At 37.5% G+C, this 22,747-nt stretch overlaps 1 protein-coding gene across 1 annotated transcript in view; it reads left to right on the top strand.

The window, feature by feature from the left end:
• Positions 1-22,747, top strand: part of PKHD1 (PKHD1 ciliary IPT domain containing fibrocystin/polyductin) — a 579,380-nt gene that overhangs the window by 387,625 nt on the left and 169,008 nt on the right. Inside the window, exons 53-54 of the mRNA XM_056130637.1 lie at positions 10,575-10,688; positions 13,695-13,782. Of these exons, the coding sequence (XP_055986612.1) occupies positions 10,575-10,688; positions 13,695-13,782 (202 nt within the window). The remainder of the gene's footprint in view (positions 1-10,574; positions 10,689-13,694; positions 13,783-22,747) is intronic.

Here is a 22,747-nt window from a genome sequence, read left to right as displayed (position 1 = left end):
AAAAAAATTAAAAATGAATGTGAAAAAATGGTTTAATCCCTGGCACCACATCTGACTCCCAAAACACCACCAAGGAAGGAAGGGTGTTTTGTGAGGTTAAATCCTGAATACATCCAGGTATGTCCTAAAACCAAACCTTCACCTCAAAAAAAAAGAGGAAAAAACTGAGCATATCCTTGTTATCAGAAACTTATTTAGGTTGACATATTCCAGTGCTAAAATTTTTCATTCTTAGGTAAGTATTTTTAGGTTCCTGTGGTTACTCATTATTTTTTTTTAAAATTTTTATTAGTGAAACACCATGAGGTACAGTTGTAGACTTACAAATTTTTGTGCTTGGGTTTCAGTTATACAATAATCCAGTACCCATCCCCCCGCCAGTGCCCATTCTTCGTCATTTACATTTTTTTAAAATTTTTGTTAATGAAACCCCATGAGGTATAGTTGTAGATTTACAAATTTTTGTGCTTGGGTTTCAATTGTACAATGATTAAACACCCATCCCTCCACCCATTTTTACAATAAAATTGTTTTACCTAAAAATATATTCCCTTGGAAGGGAAATAACTTTGTGCCATTTTTTTCTCTTTGACTTCAACATTTCCAGTCACTTTTAAATGTGTCCATTCCAACCTGAGTTTTTACCTATATCTCTATACCATGGCATACTCTTTGTCTCCCTGCCTTGTCCATGTGTTTCAGGCCAAAAGGTTGATTATCGGAACCCATCTGCCTAGGCTTGTTTGTGATATGCCTGAAGGAAGACTTTCAACCCATCTGTCCAATTCTACCACACCCTAAAGAAATCCCAACATGAAATAGATAATAAGACCAGTTAGTAAACAAACTTAATAGATGTAGATATTGGCACAGCGCACTGCCAGAGTGTGTCTGCTATCTGATGCCATTTGATCCAAGTCACAACATTGTGGAATTATATTTCTTGGTGGTCCTGCTTTTAAGACAACTGTTGCTGGCAAAAGATATCAATTGACTTTCAGTAGAGTAGAATCAGAATGCGAGAATCAGAAGGGAAGTTCAAGATCAAAGCCTTGCTTAGAGGCCTTCAGCTGCAGTACAAAATGCCAAACTCGGTTTCACTTTGTTCAGTTTGTCTCATGAGTCTGATAAAACATTAGAGATAAGCAAGGATTTTTACTTGTATGTCCAGACTTTCATTCATCATATATTTACTCGGTGCCAAGTACCACGGGAGAAATTGGATATAAAGAAATAGAAGTCACAGATCCTAACTTCTGTCTCGAATTAAGCTAATAGTGGTGACAGGAAAATGAAAACATAATTGGAATAGTCACCTCTTCCAAAATGGGAGGACTTATCTATCAAGGAAGAATTCTGGAAAGGCACATATTTGTGGATAAATACTTTTGGAAGCATTATTCTTTCAGGAAATTGTAGGGAGTCTGTATGTCCAGATCATAGGATTTATATGGAATGGTGGTTGCAGTTGAAGCTTCTTGGCTTCATGCATTTTGCTGAGAAAGTTGAATTTTTAAAATAAAAGTGATGTGTTGTTGTAAAAAAAAATCTTTGGGGGCAGCCAGGGGGAGCCCTAAGGATCTCCCCCTTGCCACCCGTGTTTGAGGTGGGCCTGGGCCGCTCACTCAGCCGGGGTGGCCACAGACAGCGGAGGAGAGAGGGCCAAGCCTGTTGATTAATCAGATGCCCTTTATTCCATTCTCCCCGCGTGCCTGCCCCGTCTCTCTGAGCCTCCCATTCTAGTCTCCACTGCTTCTCATTCCCGTCTCCTCCTGTCTTTCCCGCTCATCTTTCCATGGTCCAACTCGCAGTCTGGACTCTCTCTCTCTCCACGTGCCATGCCTACTCCTGTTTTCCTCTACATCCTTCTCTCTCTGTCCCCCTTGCTAGCCTCTCCATGGTCCATCTTGCCTCCCTGCTCTCTCTCTCCAGCACTTTTGCCTCTCCAACTCCTCCCTTCCACTCCCCTTATCTCTCCAGGCTGACACAGCACCCAGTCGGGTAACCAAATCAACATAAGAAAGCCCTTCCTGAGGGCCCACCTAATAGGTATTCCAAAGCCCTTCCCGACTGCCTAAGAGCAAAATACCTCCTGAGGTGTTTTTATCCTTTCCTCTGTCCAATAACTATCAACATAACAAAACTAGTTATTTTTGTATGGACACAGTAAGAGATAACATTGAGACTTGTAGGACAGCTCTCCTGGGAACATCTTGCCACAGACTCAGACTACAGGGCTCAGGCCAGATTCATCATTCCTAACCCTAGCAGGGTTAGGAATCTAGTTATTACTTTTTGGATCATGACAGCATTTGTCCGTGACCAAGCTCTTACAGTTAAGCATTATGGTGCTTTGGCCAGGCCCATCTCGATGCCAGGGTAGCACCATAGCTTACCGCTTGCCCTGGTTCCATCCAGTCCCTTGTCGGATCCTGTTTTGGGGGGCTCTAGGAAGTAAAGGCAGCTGAGGCTTAGGTGAGAAAACAGATACCCAGGAGGGAAATATCACTGAGAGTCACATTACAGAAGCATGTCTTCCTGTGTCCATACAAAAAGGACATTGCTCTGAATAAACTATGTAAAGGACTTAGGGAGAAGAGAAAAACAATGTTTATAAGTCAACAGAGCACAAAGAAAGAAGTTACAAATAAACACAGAGGAATGGGAGCACTGTGATGGGAGCAACCCAATATACCTAAACTATCTGAGGCTATGCTGGAAGGACAGAACAGTGTTATCCTACAGTCTCCCTATACTTAGAATGTCAACATCTTTGGGAGAGAAATTATAGTGTCAATACATAGTAGCACTGTCCTCCAATTGTTCAGCGATTTGCTGCAGTGGGCACCAGTAACATCTCCATTGTGAGACTTGTTGTTACTGTTTTTGTCATATCGAATACACCACAGGGAACTTGCCAGGCTCTGCTGTGGTCAATACATAGATGACTATAATAGTTTCTGACCCAATTGAAAGGAACAAGACAGGAATAAAAAACATTGAGAAAGTGATTACGGTTTGCAAATGTAATATGCTTTTAGCATTTATTCTGTTAAGAACAGGGAAACATTAAAAATAGCTGACCAAAAACCTGTCCAACAGTCTCATCGATACCTTTAAATGTTTTCCCTTCTTTGCCCAGATAGAGCTGCCTGAACTTGTCTTTCACCTTGTCTTTTCTCAAGTGAGACCTTGTACCGCTACTTTCACATGTGTTCCTTGCTATTTTAGATATTAATGATGTTAACAGAGTACTGATACACATGTCCATTTCATCAAGGGAATCTTCCAATTACATACTTTTGAAAAGAGCACATTTTTAAAATGATTAATTCTCGTGCAATAATTTGTAGGAGCATTTCAGAAAGGGAAAATGAGTCATTTGTTGTTCCAACTTCATAGACCATTGCTTGATCCATAGGCAAGCACCAGCGTTCTGGGTCCATCACTGCCCCTGAGGACACAGCAGTTCATTGTACCTTTGGCTGACACAGCCTGGTCACATGACGCCCTGTCTGGTTTCTCAGTAATTATGCTAGGAACTGGATTTTTATCCTAAAACTTGTCACTACTGTTTTGCAGAACCAGTGATGGGTATTTGTCAGTCCTGTCTCACATTTGTAGCCAGAAGCCTAAGGTCATCATTAGCACATGACTGATTGTCAGGAAATGAAGTACAAGGTGTTTGGAAGTTTCTTTCATTGCTTCCATGATTGGGACTTTCTCAATCCTAAAGAAGAAGAAAAATCCATACTCAGTTTATTGCCTTCCAAACTGACAGTTCTGTAAGACTCATTGGATGATTAAGTAATAAGAAGGAGACAAACCAAAGGAAAGTGAAGATTAAAACATATCCTCCAGCCTACTGCCACAAACCCCAGCAGTTGACTGCATCGAATAACCAGAGAGAAGCTCCTGGAGATGTTTGATAAAGAATAATATATATTTAGTACATTTTATATTGATTTACATATAAGAAATATTTCTCTATATAGGTATTGTTTAAAAATAATTTCTTTTAAGTGCAACTATGATTAGAAAATAAAGGATAACCACTAATTTATCGGCTAAATATTAGTGTAAATAAATATCTGTAAAACAGTTTACAGGTTAGCTAATATGGATATTTTTCTCAACAAATAAGTTTCCATTAAGATTGAAAGTTCTATAATAAAACTACTAGCTAGATGATAAAATAAAAGGTGATACTTAGGAGGTGTGATTTTTAAACATTATACTTCCATTCTACAAGGGCAAAAGCAAAACTGATCTGTTCTTTATAGATTTAGAAAAAAAACCACTGAGCCTCCAAAAGGATTGTCAGACAAGTGCCAAATAATAAAATTTGAATGACACAATGACACTTAATCACTTAACTTCCCGTTAGTCGGCCGAGCGGGTGCCAGTAACGTCTCCATTTGTCCCTGTCGCATGGTAGTGTATTCGATATGCCAAAACCAGTAATTACAACTGGTCTCATTCACCTGATCCTTGAATGACATATATTTGAAATAAGATTAAATACTGCAATAACCACTTATTATATTTCTAAAAAACACTGAATCAAACATATACATATACACATGCATATTCTTTAAATAAACACACAAGAAATGACTCTTTTGTCTAAATTGCACCTCTAAATTTCTTGGTGTTTCCCAAATTATACTATAGGTTCTTGCACTCCTATATATTTTCTTATCAGAGTATTATTTTAAATTCTGAAATAGTTAAATAGTAAGTGAGTGAATTACTAGATATTTGCTTTTGCATGGAAAAATTAAGAAAACAGGTGAACAAGTGAATAATTTGCTTGTTTAGAATAACTCATGTGAAAGTGTTTAAGAGGAATTAGATTATATTCTCTGCATTTTCTTGGACTCAGCATTTTAATTAGTAATAGGTGCTTTTACTTTTGGAATGTTTAGTTTCCAGCATTTTAAGAATAAGATGCCATTCACTAGGACAAACTCTTATTCTTTTTAACTTTGTTTTTGCTTTTTATGGGGGGGGGTCAAAGCCGGCAATGCACAAGGGTTACTCCTGGCTCTGCACTCAGGAATTACCCCTGGTAGTGCTCAAGGACAATATGGGATGCTGGGAATCGAACCCAGGTTGGCTGTGTGCAAGGCAAACACCCTACCCGCTGTGCTATTGCTCCAGCCCCATATTCTTCTTAGCTTTAATTTCCAAGTTTAAGCATTTGTTTTTAAACTTTTTAATTTCTCTACGGCCATACCACCCTGAGTGTGCCTTTTCTTGTCGGAAATGTTTTAGTTCTCCATTGTTGTTACTTTTTTTGAGTATTATAAAGAAGAGCAAATGTTTCTAAGAGTATGCATCTTATTTAGATCATGCTAATTGGCTATCATTAACTTGATCTAAATCCTTGAACCTTTATAAAAAAATCAATTCTATCTTTATGCCATATTATAGCTGCAAAAATCCAGGATTAAAGAAATAAATTCATTCAACCATATTTATTTAATTTTAAGGATTTTTGTACTTTTTACATTTGTATGAATAAGTGGGTAGTATATCAATTTCTATTTTAATATTCTATCAATTGCTGATAACTTTGATAACATTTTAATATGACAATAATAATGTCATATTCAAAAATGCCTTACTTTTAGTACTTTTGTTTGTTTTACTACTGTTGTTTTATCTTATGATGTTGTCTATTTTTGCTTTAGTTATTCTGAATTTTTGATACTGGGAACATATGTGCTTTAAATTTTTATATACTACTGGTCAAATGAGCTGTTTTATCATGGAAAAATTTTCTTTATTTCTAATTGTTTACTACTGTTGTTTTATCTTATGATGTTGTCTATTTTTGCTTTAGTTATTCTGAATTTTTGATACTGGGAGCATATGTGCTTTAAATTTTTATATACTACTGGTCAAATGAGCTGTTTTATCATGGAAAAATTTTCTTTATTTCTAATTGTTTTCTGTAAAAAATTTTATAAAAGTTATCGACTTCATCATTTCTTGTCTGAAAAATAAATAAGCTCTGCTCCCAATGCATTTCCATCTCTCAATTAACTTGCTATTGAAAGAAGGAGGCAGTCCAGACTGCTTACAGTGTGATTCTAGACTCACTGAGATAAGTCATGATACACTGTAATAGCCACTCATGGAGACAGAAATGACAGGGAAAGTTCCTGAAAAACTGGCTTCTCAGCTTGATCAGGCCTTACTTAGTGACTTGCACCGCTCAGTTAGTGAGCAGGTTAAAAAAAGACTGCAGAAATAACTTATCATTTTTGGACAGTTTTTTTTGAAGAATTATTATAGTAAAGGAAACAGGCATATTTTTCTAATTTGCAAGAGCACTCATCTAATTCAAGGTCAAAGAGGTTTTTAGAAATAAATCACAATGCAGCCAAGGTTTGCGGGATGTGTAGGAATTACGCAAGATATAGGTGAGGGACATATAGGAGGACACGATTATAAGTGGGAGGGGGGCTTGAAAGGGGATTGAAAACAATGGGTGGGTTGGCTTAGGAACAAGGTGTGGGAGTCAACTTGAGAGAGTGGGTGTAAGTGTGAATTACATATACACTTGAATCCATCAGTGAGGTTGACTTAAAAGAAATGATTTAAGGTCCTTTCCCCTTTTTCTTACCTTTGAAGTTCATGGAATTCATTTGTACCATATTCCTCAACTCATTATATCAGTTATCTTTTGTATACCAGAACTTATTTTCTTCCATCTCCCCAGGTGATTTTAGCATCTGGAACATATTCTGTTTTCCCTCCATGGCCATACAAAGCAATATTGACTTCCCTTTCCTTCTTTTCTATGGCTCTCTGTCGTGTTCTAGGATGGTACTTATTAAGTCTAAGTCCAGCGTCACCACTGTGTCATTATTAGCTGTGTAATTTCCAACAAGTTAGCCAAACTTTCTTTGTCTTGGTTTCCTCTTGAGAGTTACAACAGTATCCATCATCGATAGGGTTCTGAGAATTAAATGAAGTCATGTACACAAAAACACCTGGCCCGGTCTTTCCAGCACATAAATAGGATTTCCTTATCCATTCTAAACCTTTAATTCTACCCAGGTTGAAAATGCCTTTTGCTACAGTTTAGAATAGCTAGAGAAGGCTTTAAAAAAGGAAAATGTGGGAGTAACAGCTCTATTCCACCGGCGTCCTCCGAGGTAGCCGTTCTGTTTTTGAGAAAGAGCTCAGACTGCAGCAAAACCTTTCTTTGACAGCTAGATTTGGGAATAAAATTAGTTGTCCAGCCTTTAAGGCTGTTCGTTAACCAGACTAAAAATTCAAGAGGCACTGCGTTATAATGTTATAATTGTCTATACTTTCTTTCCTTAGGTCATTTGCCTTCCTCTATTTAATTTTTCAACCTCTATCTTTCCCTTCCCCCATATCTCAAAAAAATTTAAAAAAAAATCCAAACTTTGGTCATTTTAGATACCAAAAGATCACGGCAGGCTGACTAATTTTGCCCAGATTTTCTGCAAAAGCCCACATGTGCTGCCGTTTTGGGTTGCATAATTGATTTGATCTCTGATTTTAGAGGAACGCTGAACTCTTTTTGTGGGACTCTGAATACATTTCTCTAGGGCAAAAACTGTCCTACTTTTCCTTCTCTGGTATCTGTTTTGTGCTAGGCCTTCCACCCCAAAAATCTAAACTACCCTCCGTGAAATAAATGAAATCACAGTTGGAAAACGACTTAGTGGACAGACTTAGAACCACAAGATAAGAACACCACCACACACATTTCCTTAACATTCTCTTCTTCAACCCCGTTCCCCTTACCTCTGCTTATTTCCCTCCTTACACCCTAGTCTTTCTTTGTTTTAGATAAGAGAATACTTTGGTGAACCCACAAGGATTGACATAACACACAGGAAGTGGCAGCACCCCTTAGCACCTCACCTGAAAGGCGCAGCCTAGTAATTCTAGGACTTGATTGTCCATTGACCTGCGCTAGGACCAAGGAAGATTTCCTTACCTCACAGAGTCTTCAACAATCACTGGTAGATTAATAGTTGTAAAGATCAGACTATAAAGGCAGATACACAGCAAGTTCCAAACTCACATTAAAACTTGTTCCCTAAAAGAGCAATTAATCCAAATGACAGCCGTGTAGTTTTGAGTTTAACTTTTACCTCACGCTGCTTTTGATTATGCTCACAAGGATGTCTGAAATGTGAGGTTCTATTTGACAAATGTGTGTGTGTGTGTTTGTGTGTGTGTGGCTGTGAATGTGTATGTGAGAGAGAACCAGTTTGATCTAGTATATAGTTTGAATTATTCCCCCCCCCACTTTTTTTTGAAAATAATTCTTTGTGATATTTTCTTTGCCCTAAGAAAATTTTCTGAAAATTTGTTTTCACTAGGTCCATACGTATGATACTATTTCAAAATAGTCACCAAACAATTCTCATACTGTGAAAGGATCAAACCGTTGCTGGATCAGAGTGATGTGGGTAACCCTGATTTGATCCTGGTACTACATATGGTCCTTTAAACACAACCAGGAGTAATCTCTGAGCACAGAGTCAAGAGTAAGCCCTGAGCAATGCCAGGTGTTATGCCCGCCTTTAGAAAAAAGAAGAAGACTGTTTACATCAATGGTATGAGAGCAGGGCTTATTCTTAATTGTTGTTTGAGTATAAATCTGAATAAAATGTATCCTTATTCCAATAGAATAATTTAGAGTTAGAAAATAGGGTTTAGAAAATTAGATAGTATGGCAGGAAGGTATCTTGCCTTGCACCTGTCCAACTGGGGTTCAATCCCTGGCACTCTGTGTGATTCTCTGAGCACAGAACTAGAAGTAAGCCCTTAGCACTGCTAGATATGCACCCAAAACGAAATTGAAAAAAAGAAAAAACAGGAAGAAAAGAATATGCTACTTGTTTAATAAAGCATAGTATAATAGTATAAATCACGATCAATTGTGACCATCCTGTTATTCGTTGATTGCCTCGAGCAGGCCCCAGTAACGTCTCCTTCGTCCTAGCCCTGAGATTTTTTTTAAAAAAAGTGATATATTCAAGGCGCTTTCAGGGTTAGGAGAATGAGACCCATCATTGTTACGGGTATTTGGCATATTGGTTGCGCCATGGGGAGTTTGCCAGACTCTGCCGTGTGGGCAGGCTACATTCGGTAGCCTGCCAGTTTGTCAAAGTAGGAATGAGATGTCATAATAAGATATCGCGCGGCTGCAAATGCGGCTGCGCGGTTAGGGGAGCTGGTTTTATAGTCTCTGAGTATTGGCCATTGATGGGATTACATGGCACCAGGGGGCCAGTTGGTGGGTGTGACCCCCGCCTACTGGAATTTGGAGGATCTGGGTGGAGGATGCTCAGCCCCGATCCGAGTAGGCTTGGAGATCTCAGCCCCGGGACCCACATGCCTTTGTTCCTCTGCCGGTACCTTCAGGTGTGTGGAGAGTGGTCTCAGCATGGTGGTGGCTGGTTCTGGAGGTCTTCGACTGCCAGAGCCCTGGTCGAGGCGGGGAGGGAAACTCAACCCGCTCCCCTCCAAGGGGCCCCGTCCAGGACAGCCAGGCACGGGGGCAGGAGGCTCTGCACTGTTCTCTTCCGGGAGCTGGGTTTTATAGTATAAATAGTATAAATAGACATTCAAATCCAGACTCTTATTCAATATTTAGATAAATTTAGATAAGTTCTTTAACTACTAAATTGTGTTATATATGAATATTTGAAATTGAAATATAAGTCATACTTATTACTTAGGTTTATTGTAAGAATTAAATATTCTAATGACACCTGCTTAGCCCCACCCCATGCATTGCCAGGAGTAATTCAAATCCCTGAGCTCAGAGCCAGGAATAAGCTATGAGCACATTTGGGTGTGCTCTCAAACCCAAAATAAATAAATAAATATGCACTAAGATGCCCGTAAAGCTATTTGGAAAAACATTCACAAGTGTTGTATGATCGACAGTTTTCTCTACCAATATAATATATAACAAGGTAAAGGTAAAGGTAAAGGCCCTCCCGTTGATCGTCGATTTGCTCGAGCGGGCCCAGTAACGTCTCCATTGGAGACTTTGTTGTTACTGTGTTTGGCATATCGAATACTCTCGGTAGCTTGCCGGTCTCTGAATATATCCCCAAATTTTAGCAGAATATTTATGCTGGTTCTAGTTTACATGTTCTAGGTATGCATTTTCATTCAGGCTCTAGAAGGCTTTTCAGGAACGTGTGTTATCTGCATGACCAAGAACCCTGCAAGTAGCATGAGCAAAACTGCCAAGCATTTAAAGCATCAATTCATAATTGGCATTAGAACCATTAATGTCCATATTTCACTGAATCAAACAAGGTACCTATTAACCTAGTAAATATTAACAAGCCAGCAAAGTGTCGTCTGCCCTGATGGGGAAAATGAAGTGAGTATTTTCTGAATAGGAATAGAGTAATCTCTCTCTCAGAAATTTACTGCTGATCAGTCCCCTATGTGATATCTATGTGACAAGTGACTTCTCCATATGGTCTACTTCATAGAATTGGCTTTGTCTTCTGATTTCAGGTTAATTTAATTCATACATTTTTCTTTGTAAACAGGTACTTCGGAAAATCCTTTAGAAAAAGGGCAAAAGCTTCTGATCGTCCTCAGAGCCTCAGAGGGAATTGTTTGTGATCGTTTCGGTGGAATTCGTATCAAAGCAGGAACAATTGGTAAGAATATAGCACTGTAGCACTGTCCTCCCTTGTTCATCGGTTTGCTTGAGCGGGCACCAGTAACGTCTCCACTGTGAGACTTGTTGTTACTCTTTTTGGCTTACTGAATACCCCACGGGGAGCTTACCAGTCTCTGCCATGTGGGTGGGATACTCTCTGTAGCTAGCCGGGCTCTCCGAGAGGGACGAAGGAATAGAACCCGGGTTGGCCACGTGCAAGGCAAACACCCTACCCGTTTTTATTAGTAATGAAATCTGTTTAATAGAAAGATAATTCTCGTAGAATATAGAATAAATTCTAGGTACTCTTCTAAATAATTTATATTTTCCATTTTACTTATCCTGTCTTCTGTAATCATTATACACTTTACAGATATAAAAACTAAGACTCAGATGATGAACTTCATGCAGATTTTCACACAACTTTATAGAATCAGAATTTAGGTATATATTCAAACTAATAAGAAAACCTCTGGACTAGGAGTGTTCGTTAGAAACGATAAATGCTATGTGGTTACTGATATGTCTTTAGTTATTTTTGGCCATGCCCTATGTTGCTAAAGGGAGCTATGACCATTTCATGACTCAGTGGTTGTTCTCAGCAGTGCTAGAGAGAGATTAAGAGAATAAGGGGATAAAACTTGGGCTTCCAGAAGACAAAGTATGTGCTTCGGTCATTTGATTTATCTCGTCAGTCCTACTAACACACACATGTGTATATATGTCTATCTGTATATGTATGTACATATATATGTACATATGTTGTCTATATCTATCAATTTTACAATCTATTAAACTGCTACAGAGAATTTACTGTTGATAGTTTCCTCATTTGCTACGGACGCAATAACATACCTAATTTTAAAATTGTTTGGAATAAGAACACAGAAATTGGAACTAGCTTGTCATATCCGTGACGTAAAGAGGTTGCACTACCTCACCCTTTAAGGATAAATATAAAAGACTATTTTTCAGCTTTCTTGTTATTTTCTTACTTTTTTCCTGGATGGATTTACTTATGGTGTAAGATCTCATCAACTCCATAAAAACATCAAATGAGGACAGTATGAGATATGATAATCTAGTTAAAAATGTGTAACCATTGTTATACAACATGTCAATAGTGCTATACCACTTCCAAAGGAGTTTTCATCTGTGGTTTTTATTTTTTGTTTCTAAGAATATGAGATTCACTGTAGTCATTTTTTTCAAGTTGACAAATAACACAGATTCTAATGGAAACATTTACAGGCTCTTCTGTCTGTGCTATCCACTATGTTTTCCAGTGTCACATTGGATTAAATAATTTGTTAGGAGTATCCAAAGATTCCTCTGCTTGTCTCTGACCCTAGCAAGATGATCAATCCAAAGCTTTTGAACTCTTCTTTGATGTTAAGTTGTATCGGGGTGAAATATTTATTTTAATGAATGAGTACAATTTAGGAGGTCATAATAAATGTTAGACTTTAGTTGGTAGAAGACTTAATCTCCTTCAAGTAACTAAGACAAGGTATCCTTTTATAGTTAAACTTTGGTGATTAGAAATAGTTGAGTCATCAGCTTTTTTGTTCAGTTGAATTTTCTGGATAACTCTAACTTAAGAAATAAAGTTTTTGGTTAAAATATTTGTTGGTAATTTCTTCAAATTGCTTCTACCTATCTTACTTAGTCAATAGTAAAAAGTAAACAATAATTTTTTATGATTATATCTTGTTACTCTTATCTCTATTATTACAAAAGATTGATTTTAGGTTATGGCCTGAGGGAAAAGTAATCCTTACATTTTCATGAATCCTGATTTTAGCTTTTATTATCTTCCGACATATTTTAGTTAGATGTAAAAAAGTACATAGATGTTCAAATAAGAAATATGTAGATTTTAAATAATTAAGTTTCTTTGTTTCTTTTTTTTTCAATTGGAGTAAAACTCAAGGTATTTTATTAAAACCTTAATGGCATTTTTTAATTACTCTTTTTTTAAAAATTTGAAGCTTTAATATTTCAAAATTAGTTATTTGTAATAAAATTATGTATCAACCCAAAGGTATGAAGAGAACTCATTTGAATTCTGGAAAAATGTCAGATCTATTTAAACCTTATTAGTATATTCACATATACTCACACACTATATATGTATATGTATGTATATATGATGCATGTATCTCAAATAGACATTAAGAATCCTACGAGTCCATAATTCTGACTCTTTCATTAAGTGTATTCATGACAAAAACAATCTTATACCTCTATAGCATACGGAATTGTCTTTTATGTGATTTCATAAAACCTGAAAAAAAAGAAACCTGAAAAATAAAACTGAACTTTGTCAAGCATGTCCCTGGTTAGACTTTAATTTATGAGTCTGAAATAAATTATATTTTGAAACAAAGGAGCTAGAGATCTGGCCTTTGATATCAGTAATACAACAAAATAGGACATTCAACCACTGAAAACAAACCTAATAGCACTGAACCTCTTTCTTTAGGAAATAAAATTATCCTTTGTCATTTGGAAAATCTAGAGTATAGCATAAAATATTAAACAAATTAACTTCCAATGTAAGTGAAATGGTTTAGAATCTTTTGAAGATGAACATTAGGAATGTAATTCAATGGTAAAACATTAAATCTGATTTGCATGTGTGAGGCCCTGGATTCAGTTCTTGGCACCACCAAACAAAAACAAAACAAGATGAAACAGAATCACCTAAACACGGAACTTTAGTTAGTCATCGGAGAGGTTCATTTGCCAGCTTTTAGATTACTAGATGTGATGTAACATTTATTTCTCTATTGCTTTTTTTGAAAACAGGTTTCATGGTCATGAGATATTTATTTGACCTGCTAAGAATACAGCACTAATATATTATTTTTTTTGTTAAATTGGGGATCTTGATATTTTCTTCATTACGTATCATGTATACCAACCTATCTAATGAATTTTATGTGTGTGGCTTGAATTACTCTGAAGGATTTCCTACCCAGGTGTTCTATTTTATTGACAGGAGTTTATGGAAAACTTCAGCTTTGTGGTGCATATACTACAAAACCCTGGACTCACCTTAGCACTGATATCGCCTCAGGAAATGAGAGGTAGGAAATGACAGTAAGTGAAGTATAGAGATTTATGGTGTCTTTGATTCAGTTGGAGGCTTCATTATGATAGAGATGAAATTTTATTCATTTCCTTAAAAAATGATCAAACACTTTGATTTACAAAGTTGTTCATAAATACAGCTGCTTCAGGCAATCCATGTTCCAATACCATCCTATGACCAGTGTCACCTTACCTCTATCATTGTCCCCAGTTTTCACCCACTCTTCAAACTTGCCCCCTTAGTAGGTACAAATAAATTTACTTCATATTGCTTGTTACGGCACACAGGCAAGTGGAATTAGCAACAAATTGATCAAGAAAAGTTGACTTGTGATTGTTGCTATTACATCTCATCATGGTATTATGAAAGTCATTGTCCGAAGAATTACTGGGCTGGTTGGTGCTAGTTGAGCCCTGTGCTACTGTTTTGGCTCGATGAATTTGGTGGTTTTCTATACCACTTTTCCATCATATTTGCTGTGGTCCTACTGGGCTGACAATGTTCTTAAATTCACAGGTGTCACACAGCAGCATATGCGTATAAGGCCATGAGATCCATGTACTGGGATGACTTGGTGGCTTGTCAGCTTGATGAAGTTGTGGAACTGAGTTGTGGAGCTGAATCGTATCTATGTGGGAGAGTATGGGTGTGACTGGTGGGTTGCATTGCCTTCAGGAGTAAAGGGGGATCTCTCTTCCCCATTCTGAGAGAGTCCCAAGGTTTCAGCCTGGACCAGTCTACCTGGGGGAGATTTGGGGACATCATGGTCTTTTGGAGATTAGTTGTGGAACTGAGCCATTTCTTTGCCAGAAGATCTGAGATGAAATTTTAGATCAAGAATCTTAATTTAAGGATGAAAAAATAAAAAATGCAGGACAACAGAATATTTTTAAATATCTGCAATGTAATCAAAGGAGAATGAAAGCAAGCTGTAGGCTAGGAGGACTTAGCTTATTTAAGAAATATTTATTATTCAGATAGAAAAGGGAGCACAAAGTAAAGGGTGCTGGGATGATCCTTCCAGGATGGGAGATGCATGCTGAAAGTAGACTATAGACTGAACATGATTGTCACTCAATACCTCTTTTGCACTCAGAAGGAGAGAAAGAACAAAAGGGAATGGCCTGCCTCAGAGGCGGGGTGGGGTGGGGGTGGGTGGGGGGTGGGAGAGATACTGGGATCCGTGGTGGTGGAGAATGGGTACTGGTGGAGGGATGGGTACTCGATCATTGTATAACTGGAACCCAAGCACAAAAACTTGTAAGCTTACAACTGTACCTGATGGTGTTTCACTAATAAAAATTTTTTAAAAATAAAAATAAATATTTATTAGATAACTTATGTTTTCTGATGTCTAAAAGAGTTAACAATATAAGAAAATATTGAAGTATAAATACAACCCAAATAGGCTGAGTTGACTACTGTGACTGATAGCCGGTTACAAAATAGGGATAAAACAGGAAAAAAGGTAATTTAAAAGCAAAAAAAAAAGTGATCTAAGGGTGTTTGCCTTGCGCACAGCCAGCCCGGCCTAGCCAGGTTTGATTCCTCCACCCCTCTCGGAGAGCCTGGCAAGCTACCGAGAGTATTCAATATGCCAAACACAGTAACAAGAAGTCTCACAATGGAGATGTTACTGGGCCAGCTCGAGCAAATCGATGAACAACGGGAGGACAGCAAAATTTAATAAATTACATTATAGGAAAAAAAGAATCACTGAATTAAAGTGAATACAATTTAAAGAACAGTCTGATGCAATCTACCTGAATTCAGAAGGCAGAGTTAGGAAAAAAAAATGAAAGATATGCTGATAGGAATAGAGAACAGAAAGTTTGTAGATATGGATATTCTTTTGAATAAGAAGCCAGAATAATGGTAAAGTAATAAAGAAAATTATAAGTGAAATACATCTGGGAGTATTAACTGAAATAGAAAACTGGGAGTAGTCACATTTAGTTTTACATTTTTTTCTTTTTTTACCGAATCACCATGAGATATACAGTCACAAGGCTGATCATGATCGATTTCAATCATACAATGTCCCAAAACCTATAGCTCAACCAGTGTACATTTACCACTACCAATGTCCTTTTTCCTCCTGCCCACCCCTGACCCAGCCTGTCTCTACGACAGACATTCTCCTCCCAAATACCCCTCCCTCTCTGTCTCCTTTTGGGCATTGTAGTTTGCAATACAAATACTGAAAAATCATCATGTGTGTTCCTTTATCTACTTTCAGCATGCAGTTCTTATCCAGATTGGTCATTTCCAACTATGTTTGTCATAGTAGGACTTTCTCTATCCCAAGTACAGGAGTAGTCACATTTAATTGAATAGAACATTGAGAGTGTCATGTATTACTAAGCAAAATAAGCCAGTTATGGGGGCTGGAGCGATAGCACAGTGGGTAGGGCGCTTGCCTTGCATGCAGCCAACATGGCCGACCTGGGTTCGATTCCCAGCATCCCATAGGGTCCCCCGAGCACCGCCAGGAGTAATTCCTGAGTGCAGGAGCCAGGAGTAATCCCTGAGCATCGCCGGGTGTGACCCAAAAAAGCAAAAAAAATAAATAATTAATTAAAGAGAATTTTAAAAAATAAGTCAGTTATGTTCATTTTATAGCAAGAGATAAGATTTTATTTATTTTTATACCTAAGTGGTACGTTTTGTGTTTATATATAAACCACATTTTATCCATTGTTGGATAATTGGGTGTTTTCCATTTCTTGGATATTGTAAATATGGTGCGATAAATCTTGATGTGTCTATAAATTTTTGAACTGATTTTTGTGTCTTTGACTTTGTTGTTGGAATAAATGCCCAAGAGTGGGATTACTATCATGTGGGAGTTCTATTTTTAATTTTTCGAGATATATCCATACTCTTTTCCATAGAAGCAGATCCAATTTATATTCCAAAGAGTGAATGAGAGTTGGGTTTTTGTTGTTTTTCTTTTCTCCACGTCTCCTCCGGCAATGGTAATTACGGAACTTTTTGGTAATAATTGGTCATAATCATTTGTGTAATCACAAAATAAATAAATAAGCAACCACGCGGTGGCAGTCTCTCTTGCCTGCCATGTGCATTTGGTGACTGTGTGCCGCTCCTCCACCCTGGCCTGCAGCCAATGCCAAAAGACTCGTGAAGGAGGAAACAGGGCTGCCAGGCTGGTTAGTGATCTATCGCCATTTATTCCAGTCTCTCCATGCTCCTATTTCAGTCTCACTAAGCTCCCCATACCAGTCTCACACTACCCCTCATTCCATACTGTCTCTCAAACTAGTCTTTCCATGCTCTTTCTCATAGCCTTGGTCTTGTACCCAACCTCCAAACATTGGCGGTAGCAACTACACCCAGGTCAGGTAGCAGAAGCGACATACGAAAGCCCTTCCTTCTGAGGGAAGTCTTCTAAGATAAGATAAAGATCTCCTGCAGCTAGGAGATCCACTCAACAACTCAAGAGCTAAATACCATGTAGGGGTGCATTTCTCCTTTCCTTAGTCCAACAACCATTTAAAGATTTATCTTAATTCTACTTCTTAATAAAATTGTCATTTTGTATGGACACAGTAAAAGATACATTAAGCCTGTAGGATGGCTCTCCTAGGGACCTTTCACTAGATCCCAGTCTATAGTGCTCAGGCTTTCCTAACCCTAGCAGGGTCCTGGTCCAGTTGTTACTGTTTGGATCATGACATAATTTCTCCACAACCAAGCTCTTAACTTATAGTTAAGTATTATGGTGCTTGGCCTGGCTCGTTTCAATGCCAGGGTAACTCACAGTTTGCCCTGGGTCCATCCAGTCCCTCGTCGGGACCCTGCTTTTGGGTTTCTAAGAACTAAAGGCAACTGAGGTTTATATCAAGAAAACAGATGCCCAGCAGTGAATATTATTTGGAGTCAATCAAATCCCAAGTTACAAAAGCATAGCATTAGCTGTCTTGCTGTGTCTATACAAAAAGGACATTGCTCTGAAGTAAACTTTGCAAAAGGACATAAGTGAAGGAGGAAAGCAATATTTCACTTCAAATACAAAACCCAAAGGCCTTAGAAGAATCTGACCTTACAAGTCAACCGAGTCTTATTTGGTGACAAAGGTGATTGACTGGTTGGGGAAGCAGTGCACAGAGAAGGGATCAAAGATAAACACAGAGAAATGGGAGTGTCTCAAGAGCACTGTGATGGGTGTAACCCTGTGGTCAGGGAGAAAGGGCAAACCAATTTTATTCTACAATCATTGTCATTTTGATTTGAATATTCCTGTTGATCAGTGATGGTAAATATCTTTTGTGTTCCCGGTTTTTATTTTTATGTCTTTTTAATACAAGAATATCTTTAGCTATTTTCCTATCTTCGATGGTAGAATTTTTGCTTTTGTTGTTGAGTTTTGTGAATACTTTTAAATATCTGGGGTATCCATTCTTTGACAGATGTATAATGCACGGACATTTTCTCCCATTCAGTGGGGTGATTTAATTTTTTGTTATAGTTTCTTCCATTGGGTAGACAAAAAATTTATGTTTTTGTTTTATGTAATTTCATTTCAATATTTTGCTTTTATTTTTATTATGGTGGGTGTCAAGTCACTGAAGATACCTCTGAAACCAGTATCATGAAATGTCTTTTCTAGTACAGTTTATGGATTTAGGAATAACATTGGTCTTCAACCTATTTTCATTTTAATTTTGTTAGAGGTTTGAGACAGTGGTTCAATTCCATTCTTTTAAATGTTGTCTCTTTTATTTTTCAGCACCAATTTTTTTTTGGGTCACACCCGGCAATGCACAGGGGTTACTCCTGGCTCATGCACTCAGGAATTACCCCTAGCTGTGCCCGGGGGATCATATGGGATGCTGGAAATAGAACCCAGGTCGGTTGCATGCAAGGCAAACGCCCTACCCGCTGTGCTATCACTCCAGCCCCTCAGCACAAATTTTAAAGAAATTTTTATGTTTCAATGCTATGCTTTTGCTCTTTCATTGTAGATTGATTGTTTACCTGGGGATTTAAAAAAATTTAAATTCTTTTTCAACTGTTTCAAGAGTCTGTTTTTTTTTAAAAATTTTTATTAGTGAGACATCATGAGGTACAGTTGTAGACTTACAAATTTTTGTGCTTGGGTTTCAATTATACAATGATCGAATACCCATCCCTCCACCAGTGCCCATTCTCCACCACCACGGATCCCAGTATCCCTCCCACCCCCCATTCCCCCCATCCCACCCTGCATCTGTGGCAGGGCATTCCCTTTTGTTCTCTCTCTCTTATTGGGTATTGTGGTTTGCAAAAGAGGGAATGAAGAGTTTGTTTTTATTTCACTACCTCATGATTTTGATTATTTCAGTTTTGTAATATAGTTAAATTTAGAGAATTATCTTTGGAGTTTTGGTAGAACTCATTAATAAGCCTATCTTGATCTGGACTTTGTAAATTTTGTTTATATTTGTAAATCTTGTTTATATTTTCCATGTACTGGTCTTGATTTTAATTATTCTTTTGTGTTATCCTTTTGATTTCTATTTAATTTATTTCTGATCCACTTTTTCTTATTTTTATCTTCAAAGTGACTTTGGGTTTTTTTGTTCTTTTTCTGCAAAGTTAAAATGTATTGTTTGATTGTTTATTTGAGTTTCTTTTTTTGTCAGGAAATACAATATAAGCCTGTATTGCTATAAAGTTTGACCTTAGAACTGCTTTTTCTGTATCCCATATGATCGAATAGCTTACTTGGGGGGACAGGACAGAGGAGGCACCATGTGTAAATTATGGACAAATATTGATACTTTGGTGGTAGTGGTAACATTGTGCCACTTTAGGAGAAGGGAGACAGAAAGATTTTTTGATAATTCTATCTGCCATTCTGCTATTTTGGAGGGGCAACTAATATGAAATAAAATTAATATATGCCTGTCAAGGCTGCAAAAAAAAGCTTCATTTACAAAAGGGAAGATATAATGCTTGCCTCAATAAGATTCAAGCACAAACTAAAATGTAATGCAAGATATTTTAGACGCCAGAGTTGAAAACTTAGTTATGTAAATGAGCATAGGCAGTATACTATATTGTATTAATTGGTTTGAATTCCTTTGTTTGCATAGGTAAAAATCATTATAAAATGACTTATTTTTTACTATTTTTTCCCTTTTTATAAATTTATTTATTGAATCACCGTGAGAGCAGTTACAAAGCTTTGGGGTTTAAGTATCAGTCATACAATGATGAAACACCCGTCCCTTCACCAGTGCCCATTCTCCACCAACAAAAACCCCAGTATACCTCCATCCCACACCCTCCCCCTACCTTTTGGGCAGATGATTTCCACATTACTCTCTCTCTACTTTGATCACATTCAATATTTTGACACCAGACCCAACTTTATTTGAGATTTTAACCCAACACTCAGATCTGCTGAAAAGGCAACAGTAGACAATTTGTGTTCTATTGCTGGTTATGAATAACATATGATGTCGCATGGTTGCAGTAGGGCCATGTGATTTTGAAATTCCGAAATTTTAACATTTAAATCTGGAGGGATTTCTGCCAAAAACCTGCTGAATTCTGAGATTTGTTTCTGAGTCTCTGGGATCATGGCCATTAAGCAGCTTCATCAGGAGCTAGAGAGGCCATTCGTGGGTGGCAACTCAGGGCTCTTTGGGGTGGGAAGGAAAGGGCCGGCTCCACCCCCATCCTGTGAGGCCCTGTGTATCTTGTCACTGTGGGTCCAAACCTGACTGTCAAATTGACTCTGGAGGATGGCGGTCACCAAGCCACCAGGAGGAACAGGCCAAGGCATGAAACCTATTGCCAGCTGGGAATGGCCTGGAACCGGTAACCTACTGCAGGGCCTAAACGCATTTATGCCAAAAGCTGCTGTTTTGTTTTTTTTTTTTTTTTTTGCTTTTTGGGTCACACCCAGCTTTGCACAGGTGCTACTCCTGGCTCTGCACTCAGGAATTACTCCTGCCGGTGCTCAGGGGACCATATGGGATGCTGGGAATCGAACCCAGGTTGGCTGCATGCAAGGCAAACACCCTACCCGCTGTGCTATCTCTCCAGCCCCAGCCGCTGGGTTTTGAGATTTGTTTCTTTGTCTCTGGGATCACGGCCTTTAAGCAGTTTGATTAGGAACCAGAGAGGTCTTGCCTCCAATTATATAGCTGAGCCGAAGGGTGGTTTTTGGGTGTGTCTCCCACATACCTAACTTTTGGCCATTTACTTTTTTGGTAAACTTTGCCCCAAGTTTTTGGAGTCTGGCCAAAGGCACAGCAGAAATTTTGGGGAATCTAGAAGTCTGAAGGCACCATCAGGCTGCTGATGCAGTCTCCTGACAGGTACAGATTGACCTGCTGATGGCACCATACCCCAAACAAAGTGACTTTTGTTAACTTGTTTCTGATAATTCCATTTGTGATGTCTTCAAGTTTTGTTGGATAAGTAATCTGAAATAAATCTGAAATAAAAATTGAAATATATGAAATGAATAAATAATTAAATACAGATTAATAAATCAATTAATTTGAAATAAATATGCTTTTGGGGATTGGCAGGGAACCTGGGAACACTGGTAAGGCAAAAGGGACATTGCTGGTGAGATTGATGTTGAAACACTGTATGCCTGAAATAACTATTATAAATGACTTTGTAAATCACCATGTCTTAATAAAAAATAATAAAATAATTGTAAAAAAATAACTTAAGTGGATTTACACACACAAATATGTGAGATTATAAACAAAAAACAAACAAACACTGTCCTCCCATTGTTCATTGATTTGCTCCAGCGGGCACAGTAACGTCTCCATTTTTAGAGTCGTTGTTACTGTGTTTGGCACATTGACTACATCACAGATAGCTTGCCAGGCTTTGCCCAGCGGGTGAGATACTCTCGGTAGCTTGCCAAGCTCTCCAAGAGGGGCGGAGGAATCGAACCCGGCTCGGTCAGGCTGACTGTGCGCAAGGCAAACGCCCTACCGCTGTGCTATGTGAGATTATATCCAGTTTAAATTTGAAATTTATAATTTTGAATCTTTAACATCTCAATGAAATCTTCAAGAATTGCTTGGTAAAAATATTAATCACCCAAAGTCTGATTGCATCCGTTATTCATTCTTTGTCAAAAATTTGTGGGAGTATAATCTGGAGATACTTCTAAGGCCCTGTAGTTTTGTAGATAAGGAAAGTAGTTTTCAAAAGAAAGGTGATAAAAATCCTGGAAAGCAGTCAAAAGATATCAGATTTAAAATAGCTAATATATAAATTAAGGCATATTTTAAAATATATATGTATCTAAGCCATCTATTCTTGTTATCACTATCAAAATCATTATATGTCTTAATTTATTCATTGGTTCATGTAGCCCAATGTAGTATGACTTTTATTTTGCTTATTTTAGTTGCACTGACCTAAACTAGGAACAGCAAACACCAACCAAACAAATAGACTGGTAATTTTTAATTAAAAAAATAAAGCATAATGTAATGTACATCAATATTCTATCTGTATTTCTAGATGGAGTGAGTAACATTTTGGCATTTGAACTCTGTGAGCCTATGGTCAAATGTATCTATTATTAAAAACTCTTTGAAGTTTACTTAATAAACTCAGTTATTTAAGTTATAGCTTCTTACTTATGGATGTCTTATACATAGTTACACAAACTTTAAATAAGTGTAGAAGCATATTTTTTCATTCTTTTGGCAAAAAATATTATATTTTCTCTAATCTAGGCAAAATATTAGTGCCAAAATAAAAGGAATTGTATTCGTATTTTATTTATGTTATTTAAAAAAATTATTTTCTAGGAAACTTACGATGATTATTCATAGTTTTCTCTTTTCTCATATGGTTTTTGTTCAGTTCCAATTATGTAAACAACTCTATAATATTTTTTCTTCTCATACAAGTTGCTATGTACTTTTTAAAAAAGTTATTGAATTTCCAGGAGGTTTATAATATTTTTG

Source organism: Sorex fumeus, unplaced genomic scaffold (genome assembly GCF_029834395.1).
Source record: "Sorex fumeus unplaced genomic scaffold, SorFum_2.1 ptg000080l, whole genome shotgun sequence".
Classification (NCBI taxonomy): domain Eukaryota; kingdom Metazoa; phylum Chordata; class Mammalia; order Eulipotyphla; family Soricidae; genus Sorex; species Sorex fumeus.
This window is presented reverse-complemented; position numbering and strand designations above follow the sequence as displayed.